Source organism: Furipterus horrens, unplaced genomic scaffold (assembly GCF_987537825.1).
Source record: "Furipterus horrens unplaced genomic scaffold, mFurHor1.1.pri manual_scaffold_17, whole genome shotgun sequence".
In the NCBI taxonomy this organism is placed as follows: Eukaryota; Metazoa; Chordata; class Mammalia; order Chiroptera; family Furipteridae; genus Furipterus; species Furipterus horrens.
Genome location: NW_028327187.1, coordinates 6,175,738 through 6,189,883, shown reverse-complemented (window position 1 = coordinate 6,189,883; position 14,146 = coordinate 6,175,738). Strand labels below are relative to the sequence as shown.

The following is a 14,146-nucleotide window of genomic DNA, read 5'->3' as shown; positions in this document are numbered from 1 at the left end:
GTGGAGATGTCGTGCGTGCGCGGTTGTGGGTCTTTGCGACTCTTCGGGGTTCAAGATGGCTTAAGGCTGATAGAATCTTTTTCACGGAGACTCATTTAGAAGTCTTTGAAATCCCCTTCTTTCGTGCAATAGTCTAGAAAAATTGGACCTAGCCGTGTGATTGATAGCATGATAGCATCTTTCTTAGTCCTTATTCTGCCGCCAGATTATCTCAAATAAAAATAATTTTAAAAAGCAGGAAAGCAAACATACAGTTTATATCACCGAGGGAGGTTTTAAAAAGGGAACAAGCCCTGAGTGGTGTGGCTCAGTTGGATATGGTTTTACAAACCGAAAAGGTCACGGGTTGGATTCACAGGGCACATGCCTGGGTTAAGGTTCTCCCGGTTGGGGGCGTGGGAGAGGCACCAGATTGCTGTTTCTCCCCCTTTTCTCCCTCCTTTCCTCTCTCTCTAAAAATAAAATCTTTTAAAGAAAAAGTGAGCCCTGGCTGGTGTGGCTCAGTGGATTGAGTGCTGGCCTGCAAACCAAAAGGTCACCGGTTCAATTCCCAGTCAGGGCACATGCCTGGATTGCGGGCCAGGTCCCCAGTTAGGGGTGTGTGAGAGGCAACCAATCTATGTATCTCTCACACATTGATGTTTCTCTCCCTTTCTTTCTTCCTCCTTTCCTCTTTCTCTAAAAATAAATAAATTAAAAAAAAAAAAAGAAAATGTGAAATGTACTCTGAACACCCACCAACCTCCTACAATCAACTTGTTAAATTGGCTTCGTCACATATTTATCCACATGTTATGGCTTCTTTTTTTTTTTTTTTTTATTCTTGCAATTTTCCTCTAAATTTTAAATTGTTTCAGGAGTTAAACGACTTACTATGTAGTAATAGGAGACCAAAATTCAAATAAGTGAAGGCAGTTTGAGTGGAACAAAGAATTACTAGAGTGGAGTCAAGCCTCAGAAACACTACATATCTTGAAGCGGATGACTGATCTGATATCAGTGTCTCAGTTCTGCTCTATAGGGCTCTTCGGTTCCAGGTTGGGGACGGGTTTCTCATTCTTCAGAAAATACCATCACAAGCCATTTATAAAGCGTGAAACTACATTTCCCAGAAGGCAGTTTTCTTTCCGTGTTTTAAAGCGGTTATTTCTATAGTTTTCACAGGCCTCGCGATATTTCATCACATCTCATCCAGGCGCCCTGCGGAAAGCCATTTTGTTTTTCAGGGTTCTTTGCAAGGGTACGGGACGCGAAGGTGCGACAAACCAGCAAGTGCTGTCGCTGCAGTTCTGTCTTCAGCTTCACAATGTTTCCTTTGGCCAAAAACGCGCTAGGTCGTCTCCCAGGTGAGAAAAATTATGACCAAATCATTTTCAAGGGCCTTTTATCCATTTGTCTTGGTGGTCGTTCCTTCCCTTTCCCTTCACCTGCATCCTGACCTTCTAATTCTAAATGTTTAGTGCCTCACTTCGCCCTAATTGGAAAGATGTCTTTAGCATTAGCTTAATCACCCCGTGTTTCTGTTGTGGTTCACAGCTCGCTTTCTGTTAACGGAGTCGTAGCCTAGCCCTTTTCTGCTTTTCAGTAGTAACCTACGATTTCAGGGAAGAGCACGCGTGGTGGACACCTCTTGTTCTTTAAGTAATTTCGGTAATTTTTAGCTATGTGGGAACGTTTACCCCCAAATAGAAGAGTCTCCTCTCCAATTCCTGTAACCATCGTGGAAGGAAGCTGTAAATCTAGCTATTCATCTGGTTTGATCGCAGGGAGACAACTGAAGTGGTCGCCCCGCATATTGTGTTATTTGCGGGTTATTTCTCATCGACAAGTTAGGAAGATGCAGGGGAAATTTGAGATCAGCATTATGTATTTGGAATGCACTAGACTGGAGAGAGGAAAGTCATTTCCATGATTGATTTGCACTGAAGGTGACCTTGAGTAAAGTTGAGTACTGTTTTTGTTTGTGTTTTTGGTTTTTTTTTTTACAATGGAAATGACCTTAAGTAATGATTTGGCTTTTTTTAGCCATCTTTTTATTTTCAGTTTAGAGAGCACTTGGAGGTATAACTAGATGCTGTTCTGAAGTCACCCAGCTTTGGCAATAACGAAAAAAATAGTTGTCCAGCTGTTTTTTTGTGAGACAAAATCCACATCTATTATCCCTTTCACATTGTGCAAACCTCTCTGAACTTCATTTCCCTTTTTTGTAAACTAGGGAGTTATTAAATAAAACCTACTCCATAAAGTTCTTGAGGGTTATCTGAGATTACTAATAGGTGGTAACTAAACCACTTCTTTAAGGAAGTCTAAAGAAATCCACTTGGGCGACCTGAGTGTTGAGGTCATGAGGTGTTCCAGAATTGTTTGGTAATTTTCTTTTTTTTCCTTTGAGAAGGTAAGGCCCTGTTGTAACTCAGGAAAAGGTTGTTTTTGTTTGTTTTTTTGGTGGTTGTGGAATTCACAAACTCACTTTTTTTTTCCACCCTCTGCTCTACAAACTCACTTTTTAACTGCTCAAAAGCAGTATATATTGTGAAATGTTTGTAAATTTCTTCATCCAAGTGTAACAGTTAAAAATCGTAAGGCAGTTAAGAGAAACCATTAATCAGAAATAACATTGTATCACGTGGAAGCGATTATATTCTTGAGCGCTGGTGAATGGTCAAGGTTACTCTGTAATATGCCTTCCATCAGTACATAAGTACCCTTTGAGGCTCTTAAACTATAGCAACTTGCCACTTTGGTTGGAGGGGGATTTAAAACCGGCTGGGAATATGCATTTTCCAGTCTTGGCTATTTTCCAAGCCCCTCTAAGTGCCTCCAGAGGCAATAATAGTAAAAACAGTTTTTTTATGGTCATTCTGCTTAAAAATCTTTACCTCAACCAAAGCAACAGCCCTCCATGATCCTTTCGGTTTTTCTCCCTATTGCTTGTTCATACACCTTGTCCTTCAGCCGAAGGGAGTTGGTTTTCTAGTACAGTGGATTTTTGTCTGCCTTTTCTCGGATTCACCTTTGCCACATCTGCATAACCAAATCCTAGTGTTCAAAGTGCTTAGCTAACATTCTGCTTGCATTACAGTGATTTTCGTCTACATGCCTCATCTCCTCCTCTAGACTGGAAGTTACCCGAGGACAAGGTCTATGTCTCATGCATTGTCATACACCCCGTTTCCTTTAGGCATAGTGGTGTATTCATTGGTAATTTTTAAAAATAATAAAAGAAGGGGAAAGGTCTAGTCAAGGCACTCTAGTTTTTGGAGGTTTTTAAAATTTATTTTATTTTAAGGTCATGAACATTTAGGGTGCTTTAATTTGAAGTTCATTTTGAGTTCATTTACCCTTTGATGTTGTAAGTTGTTGAGCACTGTTGAATAAACTTTAGTGAAAATTTAAGTCATAAATATTCAAATTAATGAGTAGGAGCCAAGTTCCAGAGGTGATACAAATACCAATTTGTAGCGAATGTTGCTAACATAACCTGTTCTTTGTTTTCCCACACAATACTTCATTATGAAAACTTTCAGACACACAGAAAAGTTGAAACAGTTGTATGATAAACATCCACATGTCCGCCATAAGGATTCTGTAATTAACTTTTTGGTATATTTGTTTCATCACGTATCTGTCCATCTTATTTCTGATGCCTTTCAAAGTGTGGTAAAGCTACAATATCTTTTAACATTTTATCGAACTGCATAATACTGCAGAGTTAACTTCCTTGGCTTTCCTGTTTGCCAGTGGTAACTGCACGCATTATCTTTTCCTGATAATTCATTGATATGCTTTTGTATTTTTTTCTTCTTCAAGTTCGTAGCATTCAGCAAATAACGGCAAGGCAGATCAACCAGAAACGCACACCTGATTTCCATGACAAATATGGTAATGCTGTATTAGCTAGTGGAATCACTTTCTGTATTGCTGCATGGACATATGTAAGTACTATTGATTGATAATTTATGATTTTTCATTGCTGCTTAGCTTATGTATTCAAAATATTTTCACGCAGTAGTATTCATTTCTGGTTAAGAGGGACTTTAGAGGTTTTCTAATGTAAGCACCACCCAGTGCAGGAATTTCTTTCTCAACATTTAGCATTCATCCCTCATCTGTTCTCAGCATTTCCAGTAACAGGTTGCTTCCTAGATCATAAGGCAGCCAGCCCTTCCCATGTTGTATAGCTGTTTTTAAAATAATTTATTTATCTTTAGAGAGAGGGGAAGGGAGGGAGAAAGAGACCGAGAGAAACATCAATGTGTGGTTGCCTCTTGCACGCCCCAACCAGGGACCTGGCCCGCACTCAGACATGTGCCCTGACTGGGAATCGAACTGGTGACCTTTTGGCTCGCAGGTAGGCACTCAGTCCACTGAGCCAAACCAGCCAGGGGTGTATAGCTGTTTTGAAAGCATCATATGTTGAGTTAAAATCTGCTTCCTTCGTATTTTACCAGTTATTCCATTGTAACCCAGTTTCTGATCTCATTTCCATGTATCAACCCTGAGATGTTAGAAAAATTGCTATCATGTGTCCTGGATCTTTCAGATTAAACATCCTTAGTTCAGTCAGTCATTTTTTGTTACGTGGTTTCCAGGGTTTTCACCATCTTGGGTCACTTTTCTTCACTTAGTTAGTTTTTCTTCCAAAATTCTGCCCTCAGAACTGACTACCACATTTCTGATAGATGAGATATAAAATGACTTGCTTTCAATATTTCAGGTTTTTATTTTTTACATTTACATTTCATAATTTACTTACTAGTCACTCTACTTGCTGGTTAAAAGTAGGAGCCTTGCCCTGGGTGGGTTGCTCAGTTGCTTGGCGTGTCGTCCTATACACCAGAATGTTGTGGGTTCGATCCCAGGTCAGGGACACATATATAGGTTGTGGGTTGGGCATGTGCAGGAGGCAGTTGATCGATGTTTCTCTCCCCCATTTCTCTCTCCCTCTCCCTTCCTCTGTCTAAAATAAATGGACATATCGTTCCATGAGAATTTAAAAGAAGTGGGAGTCTTGAAGTTATAATAAATACATGTTGATTTTAAAAAATAGCAGTCAATTGTTGCCTTAATAAACAAAGATACTTTAATAGGCCTTTTTCATTCTTGTTTTGATCTTCCTGAAATCAGATGTACTATTAAAATACGTGTGTGTACCTCATTAGAAGAGTAAACAAGTGTGTGGTGGGGCACTTCTTCGAGGCGAAGTGCCCTTTCATGAAGGGATATTATAAAAATGCTCTTTGCCAGTATTTAGGTAGTTGTGCTTGAGTGAAGCGATGCTCTGAGGAGGTGTAGTATAAAATGTGAAATACAAACCTAGTTCATTAGATAAAGTTAAAAATTCAGTCACTTGGTCATGCTGGCTACATGTTAACAACCTATGTGGCTAATGGCTACTGTATTGGCCAGTGCTGATACAGAAGATTTCCTTCCTCTCAGGAATTTCTCTTGAACGGCATGGCTCTAGAGAATTAGGACAGCAATTAGGTTTTCCTGTGGAAGGCACTAGATCCCAGTGAGTTTCTGTTTGTTTTTCACGTATAGAGCAGAAGAATGACTTTGTCACTTTGAAGGAGTAGTCTCCAAGGGAGTGTGGACTCTTGTTTAAACGTGTATAACTGACAGCATTTTAATTTTTACAGACAGCAACACAAATTGGAATAGAATGGAATCTGTCCCCCGTTGGCAGAGTCACCCCAAAGGAGTGGAGAGATTAGTAATCATCCCAGCCGGCGTAATAATTAACGGGCTCAAAATCAACTCGTAATTGCTGCCAAGTGGAAAGCACTGTCTACCCATTAAAATATGGCACGATGGAAGAAATAAAGTACATTTGAAACCTTCATTGTAGTTTGTTTCTTTTGTGAATGAAACTAAGCTTGATCGCTTTTCATTCATTTAACCTGTGTTCATAAAATCAGAATTATACAACTTCTTAAATAACTTTTCTCTATGAGATACTGTGAAAGTAGAATTTGGTTGTCACCTCAAAGTCGACTTTATAGTAAAAGCTGTAATTAGAATTCATGATTACAGAGTTATTTTAGATCATCTTTGAGCTAAAAATTTAATACGGAGATCTTGGTTACGCCTACTACTTATTACCTCCCATTTATGTTTATATTTGCAATTGGCATTATTAAGTCCTTTTCACTTCTGCCAAGAGAACTCAGGGTGCCACTGAACCCAAGGTAGGAGTGGTCCTATCAGATGTACTCCTAGGATGTCTCAAGGCCAGCTAGCTCCCTTGGCTCATTTATCCTAATTAGTCCTTTAGCTTTTTCAGCATATTAATCTGAGATGTTTATGGTGTTATTAAAGGATCTGTTATTAAAGAAACTGTTGAATACAGTTTCTCACTTATCTACTATCAATGAGTTCTGCACTTTTTTTTATTGAATTTATTGAAATGACATTGGTTAATAAAATGATGTCAGTTTCAGAATTCTAATTCTAGAATATATCGCCTGTAGTACACTGTTGGTGGGAATGCAGCTTGGTGCAACCACTGGAAAACAGTGGAGGCTCCTTAAGAAAGTAATTCCACCTAAACAATTTGAAAGAATATATACACCCCTATGTTCATTGCAACATTATTTACACTAGCTAAGATACAGAAGCAACTCAAATGCCATCAACAGATGAGTTGCTAAAGATGATGTGCACATATATAATGGAGTACTCACCTGTACAAATTGTAAAAAATGAAATATTTTGCAGTAACATGGATGGACCAAGAGGGTATTATGCTAAGTGAAATAAGTCAGAAAGACATAACCATATGATCTCATTTATATGTGGAATCTAATGAGCAAAATAAAATAGAAATTGACAATTGTCAGAGGGAAAGGGCGTTTGGGGACTGAAGGGATTAAGCATCCCAAACTGGTACTTACAGAATGGGCACAGGGATCTAGATTACAGCATGGGGAAGGTAGTCAATCGTGTGACAGCTGTGTATGGGGCCAAATGGGTGCTTGGGGCAGTAGGGGACCACTGTAAGGTGCATGATTTTCTGTCCACTTCTCTACATCTGAAGCTGATACAGAATAATATTGAATAACAAAAATAAATACAAAAAATCTGTGGAATTTAAGTACGTGATTTACTTTAGAAGCATTGCCAATTTTTAAATGTTATTTTTGAAGGGCTGTCAAGTGTTGTTTAAGTTAGGGTGAATGTCATGAATCCCAGTGTTAATTTCACCCTCAAACAATTACTTTAGTGGGTATATCCTTTTAAGTTCATTAAACTGATTTAGAACTACGTACCATGGTCGTTGTAGAGGCATAAATGTTGAGTTCTTGCCCTCGTGGCTATTTTATTGGAGATACTAATACGACTTTGTAAGCATTTTGGGAGCACCTACTAACTCTTCAACCCCACAAACCTTGATTTCTTCCTGAAAAATTCCCTTCTATTTGAAAGCTCAGTTAAAATATCATAATCATAAAACATGGTAAGAAGCTTGTGCATTGAGAATGAAGATGAAGGCTGATGCATTTAGACATGAGGTGTGTTAAGAGTGAGTGAATGGGTTGATGACTGAGGATGTACATGGCAGATGACCTTGCAGTTTATAGTGATAAACTCTAGAAAAAATTGAGAGCTAGTAAAATGATATCTGATAAAAGTTTACCAGAAGATAAACTTCGGTTTCTGACTTGAAGCAATTAAAAAAAAAGATTTTATTTATTTTTAAAGAGGGGAAGAGAAGGAGAGAGGGAGAAAAACATCACGGTGTGGTTGCCTCTTGCACGCCCCCAACTGGGTATGTGGCCCACAACCCAGGCATGTGCCCTGACTGGGAGTTGAACCAGCACCCTTTGGTTCACAGGCTGGTACTCAATCCATTGAGCCACACCAGCCAGGGCTTGAAGCAATTTTTCTGAATGCTCAGCACAATGTTAATATTGTAGTTAAAAAGTAACTTGCTTAGCCTTGACTGGTATGGGTTTGAACTGGGCAGTGGCCTGCAAACCAAAGGGTCACTGGTTCGATTCCCAGTCAGGGCACATGCCTGGGTTGCGGGCCCGGTCTCTGGCTGGGAGCACATGAGAGGCAACCAACCACACATTGATGTTTTTCTTCCTCTCTTTATCCCTCCCTTTCCCTCTCTCTAAAAAATAAAATATTTTTAAAAATGTGAGTTGCTTATAATTGGCAGTCCACTTAAGAGCCATTTTAATTTCATGTGATGTATTTTTAAGATTTTAAAATTAGAGGTGAGGCCCTGGCTGCTGTGGCTCAATGGATTGAGTGTTGGCCTGCCAACCAAGTGTCGCTGGTTCGATTCCCAGTCGGGGCACATGCCTGGGTTGCGGGCCAGGTCCCCAGTTGGGGGCGCATGAGAGGCAACCACACAGTGATGTATTTTTCCCTCTCTTTCTCCTTTCCCCTCTCTCTAAAAATAAATAAATTAAAGCTTTAAAAGAAATTGGAGGTGAATTTGTATCTTAATAGTTAAGGTGATGCACATTGACAACTAGAAGTTCTTGTCTGGGAAGGTAAGGAGTTTTGCAGGTAATTTTTTACTTATGTGGATGGGTGTTGAGGGGAAAGAAATAATTCCTTCTGAAATACTTAATTGTAGGCCTATAATTACATCCGTGGGTAGTTATAGGTGTTGTCTGTCAAGGCTTACTAGGAATCTGACAACAGGTAGGATGGAAATTATTTTAGTTAATACTTATATGCTTTTTGTGTTAGACACTTCTGTGAGACTTTTTACAAATATTAATTTGTTTAATCTTTGTAGTATGTGTACTATTTTGAGTTCCACAACATTATTAGACTTGATAGTCTTTTTTATGGGAACTGGGTTCAAATAGTTGCTGTTGAAAATATAAATAATCCTGTGGTTAGTTTTCCCCTACATCTTATGACGGATTTTCAGTGAAACAAAATATGAAAAGATGATGTCTATTTTAAGTTAGTGAGATGAAGCCTCATCCTCTTACTGTTAACATTTGTGGTTTTAAAAGTGGTAGGATTTTGCTGCTCTTTGAAAAGTAAAATTGGGAAACATAAAAATACATTCTTCTCAAATGATTTCTGTAGCACTTATTTATTGCACTGTGTTGTTACATTTTTAGAAAAAACTCATTTATTTATTTAGAGAGAGGGGAAAGGAGAAAGAGAGGGAGAGAAACATCACTGTGTGGTTGCCTCTCACTTGCGCCCCCACCTCGGGACCTGACATGCAACCTAGTCATGTGCCCTGACCGGGAATTGAACCAGCGAGACTGGGTTCACAAGCCAATCCTCTACCCACTGAGCCACAGTAGCCAGGGCTGCGTTGTTATATTTTATGCAGCTCATATCTAAAACTCACGGTGATATATACTGTAATATTTTTGCATCCTTGGAATCCTCTAGGTCCTTAGGTGCTGAATAAATGTGGAAGTGATTTAGAGCTTGGGATGGTGATGCAAAGGTACTGAGGTGAGATTCCTGCGCTAAGTGCAACACGCAGATAAAGGTTAGGAGTTTCGATGCGTGAATGAAAAAGATATAAAATGTATGAATTTAAAAGTTCGGAACTCATCTTTCAGTGGAGAGATGAGAGCACATTTACACTTCTAACATTCACATCTGGAGTTAGGCGGTACAGTCCGGTGAAGTACGTTAATGTCATGCTCGGGAAAGCTGAACTACCGGGGAGATGATCTACAAGGAGCTGTGCGGTTCCTTTTGGCTGGACGTTAGGAAACTGCCGATGACAGAAGTTCGGGTGGTTTTTGTCTTTTTTTTTTTTTTTTTTAATGTTTTCTTTCGGTTTGGTGAAGAGGCAAGGAGGCGCTCCGCAGCGCCCAAAAGCCTTCCTCCCGAGGCCGCGCGTCCGCCAGGGGGCAGTAGGGGACGGGAAAGCGTGCCCAGCCCCCGCGTTCCCCTTCCCGTGGTGCGTCCGTGTGCCCGCCCCCTCCGCCCTGCTTCCGGCCTGGGCAGCACCCGGAAGTGGGGGGAGGGAGAAAAGGAGGGGTCAAGGCGGCGGGCGGGCGGGCAGCAGAGGGTGGAGGGAGAGAAGCCGCGGAGGGAGGAGTCGCCGCCGCCGCCGCCGTCGCCACCAACACCGCTGCCGCGGCCGCAGCCGCCACCGCCGCTAGACTGCTCCCGGTGTGTGAGCTTGGAGCCTCCTCGCGCGGGTTTGTCGCTGTCACGGGCTGCGTGGCTCCGGAGGTTTAACAATAGGACAGAAACCAGGTTAGTCCTATATCGCCTTCCCGTCGTCCCCTTCTAGTGGAGGGGTGCACTGTGCTGTCACTCTCTACTACTGAGTGTGGCAAGAAGGTCATTTTAATCTGGGGCGTTCTCCAAACTCTCAGCTCTTTACAACTCCGGTATTCACCGCACTCGTGTTTGCCCTCCCCGCACACGGGAATACACTGGGAAATTGCGTCCTGACCTGTGTTAATTTCTTGTGCCCCCCTGGGGTGCGTTCCCGCTTATCCATGGCATATTTTATCATCTGATTAATTGAAGGTACAGCAAGGTCTGTGCCGCGGTTTGGAAGTCACATGGACTGATCATCATCATTAATGAAATAATATAAAAAATATTTTGCCTCTTGTCTCGCTCGGGGAGGTGAATAAGTTAAACTGAGAGAATGGTCTTGTTTCCTTCCGTTCCATTTTGTTCATTCCGCCCCCTTCCCGTAAAGTTACTCGCCACCCTTGTGGCATCCTGGGCATCGTTATCTTTGTCATTTTTTTCCTGTAGACAGGTTTATCCTAATCACCAACAACTCTTATTGTTTCCCAAGTCTTTGTATTTCAGCACCTCATCTTTGTTTTAATTACAGCCTCTTCATCTACAGTAATATGGCTTTGTATTGCGAGTGTGTCCGGAACATTTAATTAGGTGATACTGACTTCTGAGGGGGGCTAGGGGGCATACACACAAAAAATTAGGACAGAAGCACTGGCCTCAGAAGAATTTGCACTGAAGTAGTTGCATTTAGTTGTGAAGACCATGGGTTAGACCAGTTTCACTAATGGAATCATTAGGCTACCTGTCTCACCCTTTTTTAAAGGATATTTTGAACTGAGACTTTATTTTTTATCTTTCAGACTTTCTTATGTCTACAGTCATGATATGAGGGTTTTTTTTTTATAAAAAAAAATACTGGAGGTTCTCACAGTGTAGTAGGAAAGACTGATAGATTCTTTTAATCTCAGTAACGTAGATTAGAAACAAAGTCTTAGGAGAGTAGAGGGAAAGGAGCATTTGAACTAGGCCTTGAAAAACGGATAGCTTTACCTTTGTAGGAGAGGGCAGGCAGGCTGGGTAGAAAATATAATGTGAACAAAGGCTTGGGGAGCTAAAAACATGCAGCATATCCAGCAACCCACTGTACATCAATATTCCTATTTCTAACACAGCCACATCTTCCAAGTTTTCACTAGTTAAGAGAAAAATACAGAATACAAAACTGGTAACCTTACAGCCGTATCCAGGTACCCTGTGGCCAATAAAAAAGCTTATATACATGCAATCATGATAGTGGAGTAGAATATCAACTGTAATTGAAACGTAAAAACAAATAGGAATCAGCGGGTGTGGCTCAGTGGATTGAATGCCAGCCCACAAACCAAAGGGTCCCTGGTTCAATTCCCAGTCAGGGCACAGGCCTGGGTTGTGGGCCAGGTCCCCAGTTGGGGGCACATGAGAGGCAACCACACACTGATGTTTCTCTCCCTCTCTTTCTCCCTCCCTTCCCCTCTCTCTAAGGAAAAATAAATAAAATTAAATCACCCATAATTCCTTTACCTTGCATATATATCCACTTTTTTTTCAGTTTTCTTTTTATGTTCTGTATTTGTGAAATTCCCACTCTTGTTAACATTAAACATTTAATTCATAGAAGAGCTTATATAGGGAAAAAATACATGAAATGACAAAAACAGTTTAATGTATGATATTTATTTCTAATGTAAACTCGAATCTAAAAGAGGAAAAAGTGATGCTAGCTATAGTTACTTTAATCCTGGTTGAGTGTTGTGGCTAAATATAATTTGGAATCATTTTTATGTTTTTTAAAAAAATTTAATCTTTATTGTATTTTTTCCATTACCATTTAGTCCCCTTAAAGCTCCCCTCAGCTCATGGAATCATTTTTTAAATTGTTTGGAATGAATAACAACATTGTGTAAACTCAGAAGCTGTTCCAGGTTTTCCCCAAGGAATTTCTGCATTTCCTTTTCTCTTCACTGATTGCTCTACTAGGCCTTTTAACCCGATACAAACGATTCTTTGCCAATCATCACGTTCCCCCCCCTCTTTTTATTGTATTTTTTCCATCACCATTTATCTCCCTTATATGCTTTTCCACCTACACCCATTCTCCTTTCCCTCCCATCATATATTTGTGGCTTCTAGGTAGTGTTTGTTTAAACAGTAATCCCTCCAGAGGATAGGTTAAAACCTCTGATCTGTAATGCAGAAGCTTGTTTTCTTTTCAAAGTACACGCAGAAGCAGTAAAATTTGTTTGAAAATGACAAGAGAGCGAGGAAAAATAACGCCGACTTAACACACCACAACCTTTACTTCCCTGAGGGTTCCCACACAATACATTCCTTCTTTTTTTTAAGTATATTTTATTGATTATATTGCTACAATAGTTCCAATACATTCCTTTTTGTAAATCCTTGTTTTATATATATGTATGTTTTATATATATATATGATGTGTGTATGTGTGTATATATATGATGTGTGTATGTGTGTGTATATATATGATGTGTGTGTATATATGTGTGTGTATATATATGATGTGTGTGTATATATGATGTGTGTGTATGTGTGTACACATGATGTGTGTAAGCGTGTATATATGATGTGTGTATGCGTGTATATTCCCCTGGCTGGTTTGGCTCAGTGGATTGAGCGTCGGCCTGCGAGCTAAGTGTCGCTGGTTCGATCTTCCAGTCAGGGCACATCAGAGAAGGAAAACTCTGACTCCAAAAAACCTCCGCTGCCTTGCAGCATACCTCTTCAGGGGAAAGGCTAAGGGAGTAAACCCCGACAGAAAATCCGGAGCCGGAGTCCCTAAGGCGGTTTGACGTTGTAGTCAACACCGGCAACTCCTGCGGCGCACCTGAAGCCAAGCTGTATTGACTCCGTCTTTCCCTTGGACCCTTCAGCTGCGAAGAGAGGGGGGGTCTGCTGCATGGGCAACAGCAGACCCTCCATATCACCCTGCCCAGGCTCTGTAGCTTCAGCTTCACTGGAGAGGACACTCCAGCGTCATCGCAAGATGTCGATTCAACACGGGAGGAGACAGATACCGTGTCACTCCCGAGTCGGACTGCACAGCCATTCTCGGCGGTGCAGATAGACTCTTAAGAAGCTACACCATCGTCTCTCGAGACGGACGGCTGCCATTGTATGCGTGTATGATGCGTGCGTGTGTATATATGATGCATGTGTGTTATATATGATGTGCGTGCGTGTGTATATGTGTTGTATATACACGTGTGTGTATATGTTATACATATATGGTGTGTATGTGTATGTTATATAATGTGTGTGTGTATGTGTATTATGTGGCTTTGAGTGCCAGGTTATGATTAGGATTATCCACTGCGTTATTACAAAATAACACATAAATTCCTCTTAACTTTAGGGCAAATGGTAACTCATGGGATCCTGTATTTTTTACTATTTTTTGTTGTTACTGTTGTTGCATATAAGTGAAGAAGACCAGAGCCATTTGTCTGTTGTGAAAAAAGTAAACCTGGCACTTTGTCTATTATTTGTACTTTGGTAAGAGTTGACATATTCTTCCGTAGGGCAAAATGGCTAAACTGAGATTAGCTGGTCAGTCTGGCTTGAGAACTCCATTTTTTAAAGAACATAGATATTTGAGCAAAATTCGGTCTAATGAATTAAGTGCCTATTTGTACTAAAGAGAGAAGTGTCCCTTTCACTTCTTTGAAAGTATGAATGAACAGATTGACTTGATGATTTAAAGTTCAAGTATTGGTAGCTCAGAATTTCCTTGGTAGTTTCAAACCAAATTAAAAAGTAAAGACTCATAGTTTTGTTTTCTCCTGTTTAAAATGGTGTTCGTCTTATTTTATTTGTATTCTCAGAGTGTCCCAGGAAGAGAGAAGAAATGGTTTATGTTTGTTTTATCATCTTTACA

The 14,146-nt window shown here is 40.4% G+C and overlaps 2 protein-coding genes across 2 annotated transcripts in view; both read left to right on the top strand.

Annotated features, from left to right (window-relative positions):
* The first annotated feature begins 1,186 nt into the window (after positions 1-1,186).
* Positions 1,187-5,756, top strand: COX7B (cytochrome c oxidase subunit 7B). Its single transcript, XM_090264252.1, has 3 exons — positions 1,187-1,346; positions 3,811-3,935; positions 5,643-5,756. Exons 1-3 carry the CDS (start codon positions 1,307-1,309, stop codon positions 5,715-5,717), a joined length of 240 nt encoding a protein of 79 aa, XP_090120378.1. The 5' UTR covers positions 1,187-1,306; the 3' UTR covers positions 5,718-5,756.
* A 4,309-nt stretch (positions 5,757-10,065) lies between these two features.
* Positions 10,066-14,146, top strand: part of ATP7A (ATPase copper transporting alpha) — a 91,455-nt gene continuing 87,374 nt past the window's right edge. Inside the window, exon 1 of the mRNA XM_090265202.1 lies at positions 10,066-10,203. The gene's annotated coding sequence lies outside the window, so the exon portion shown is untranslated. The remainder of the gene's footprint in view (positions 10,204-14,146) is intronic.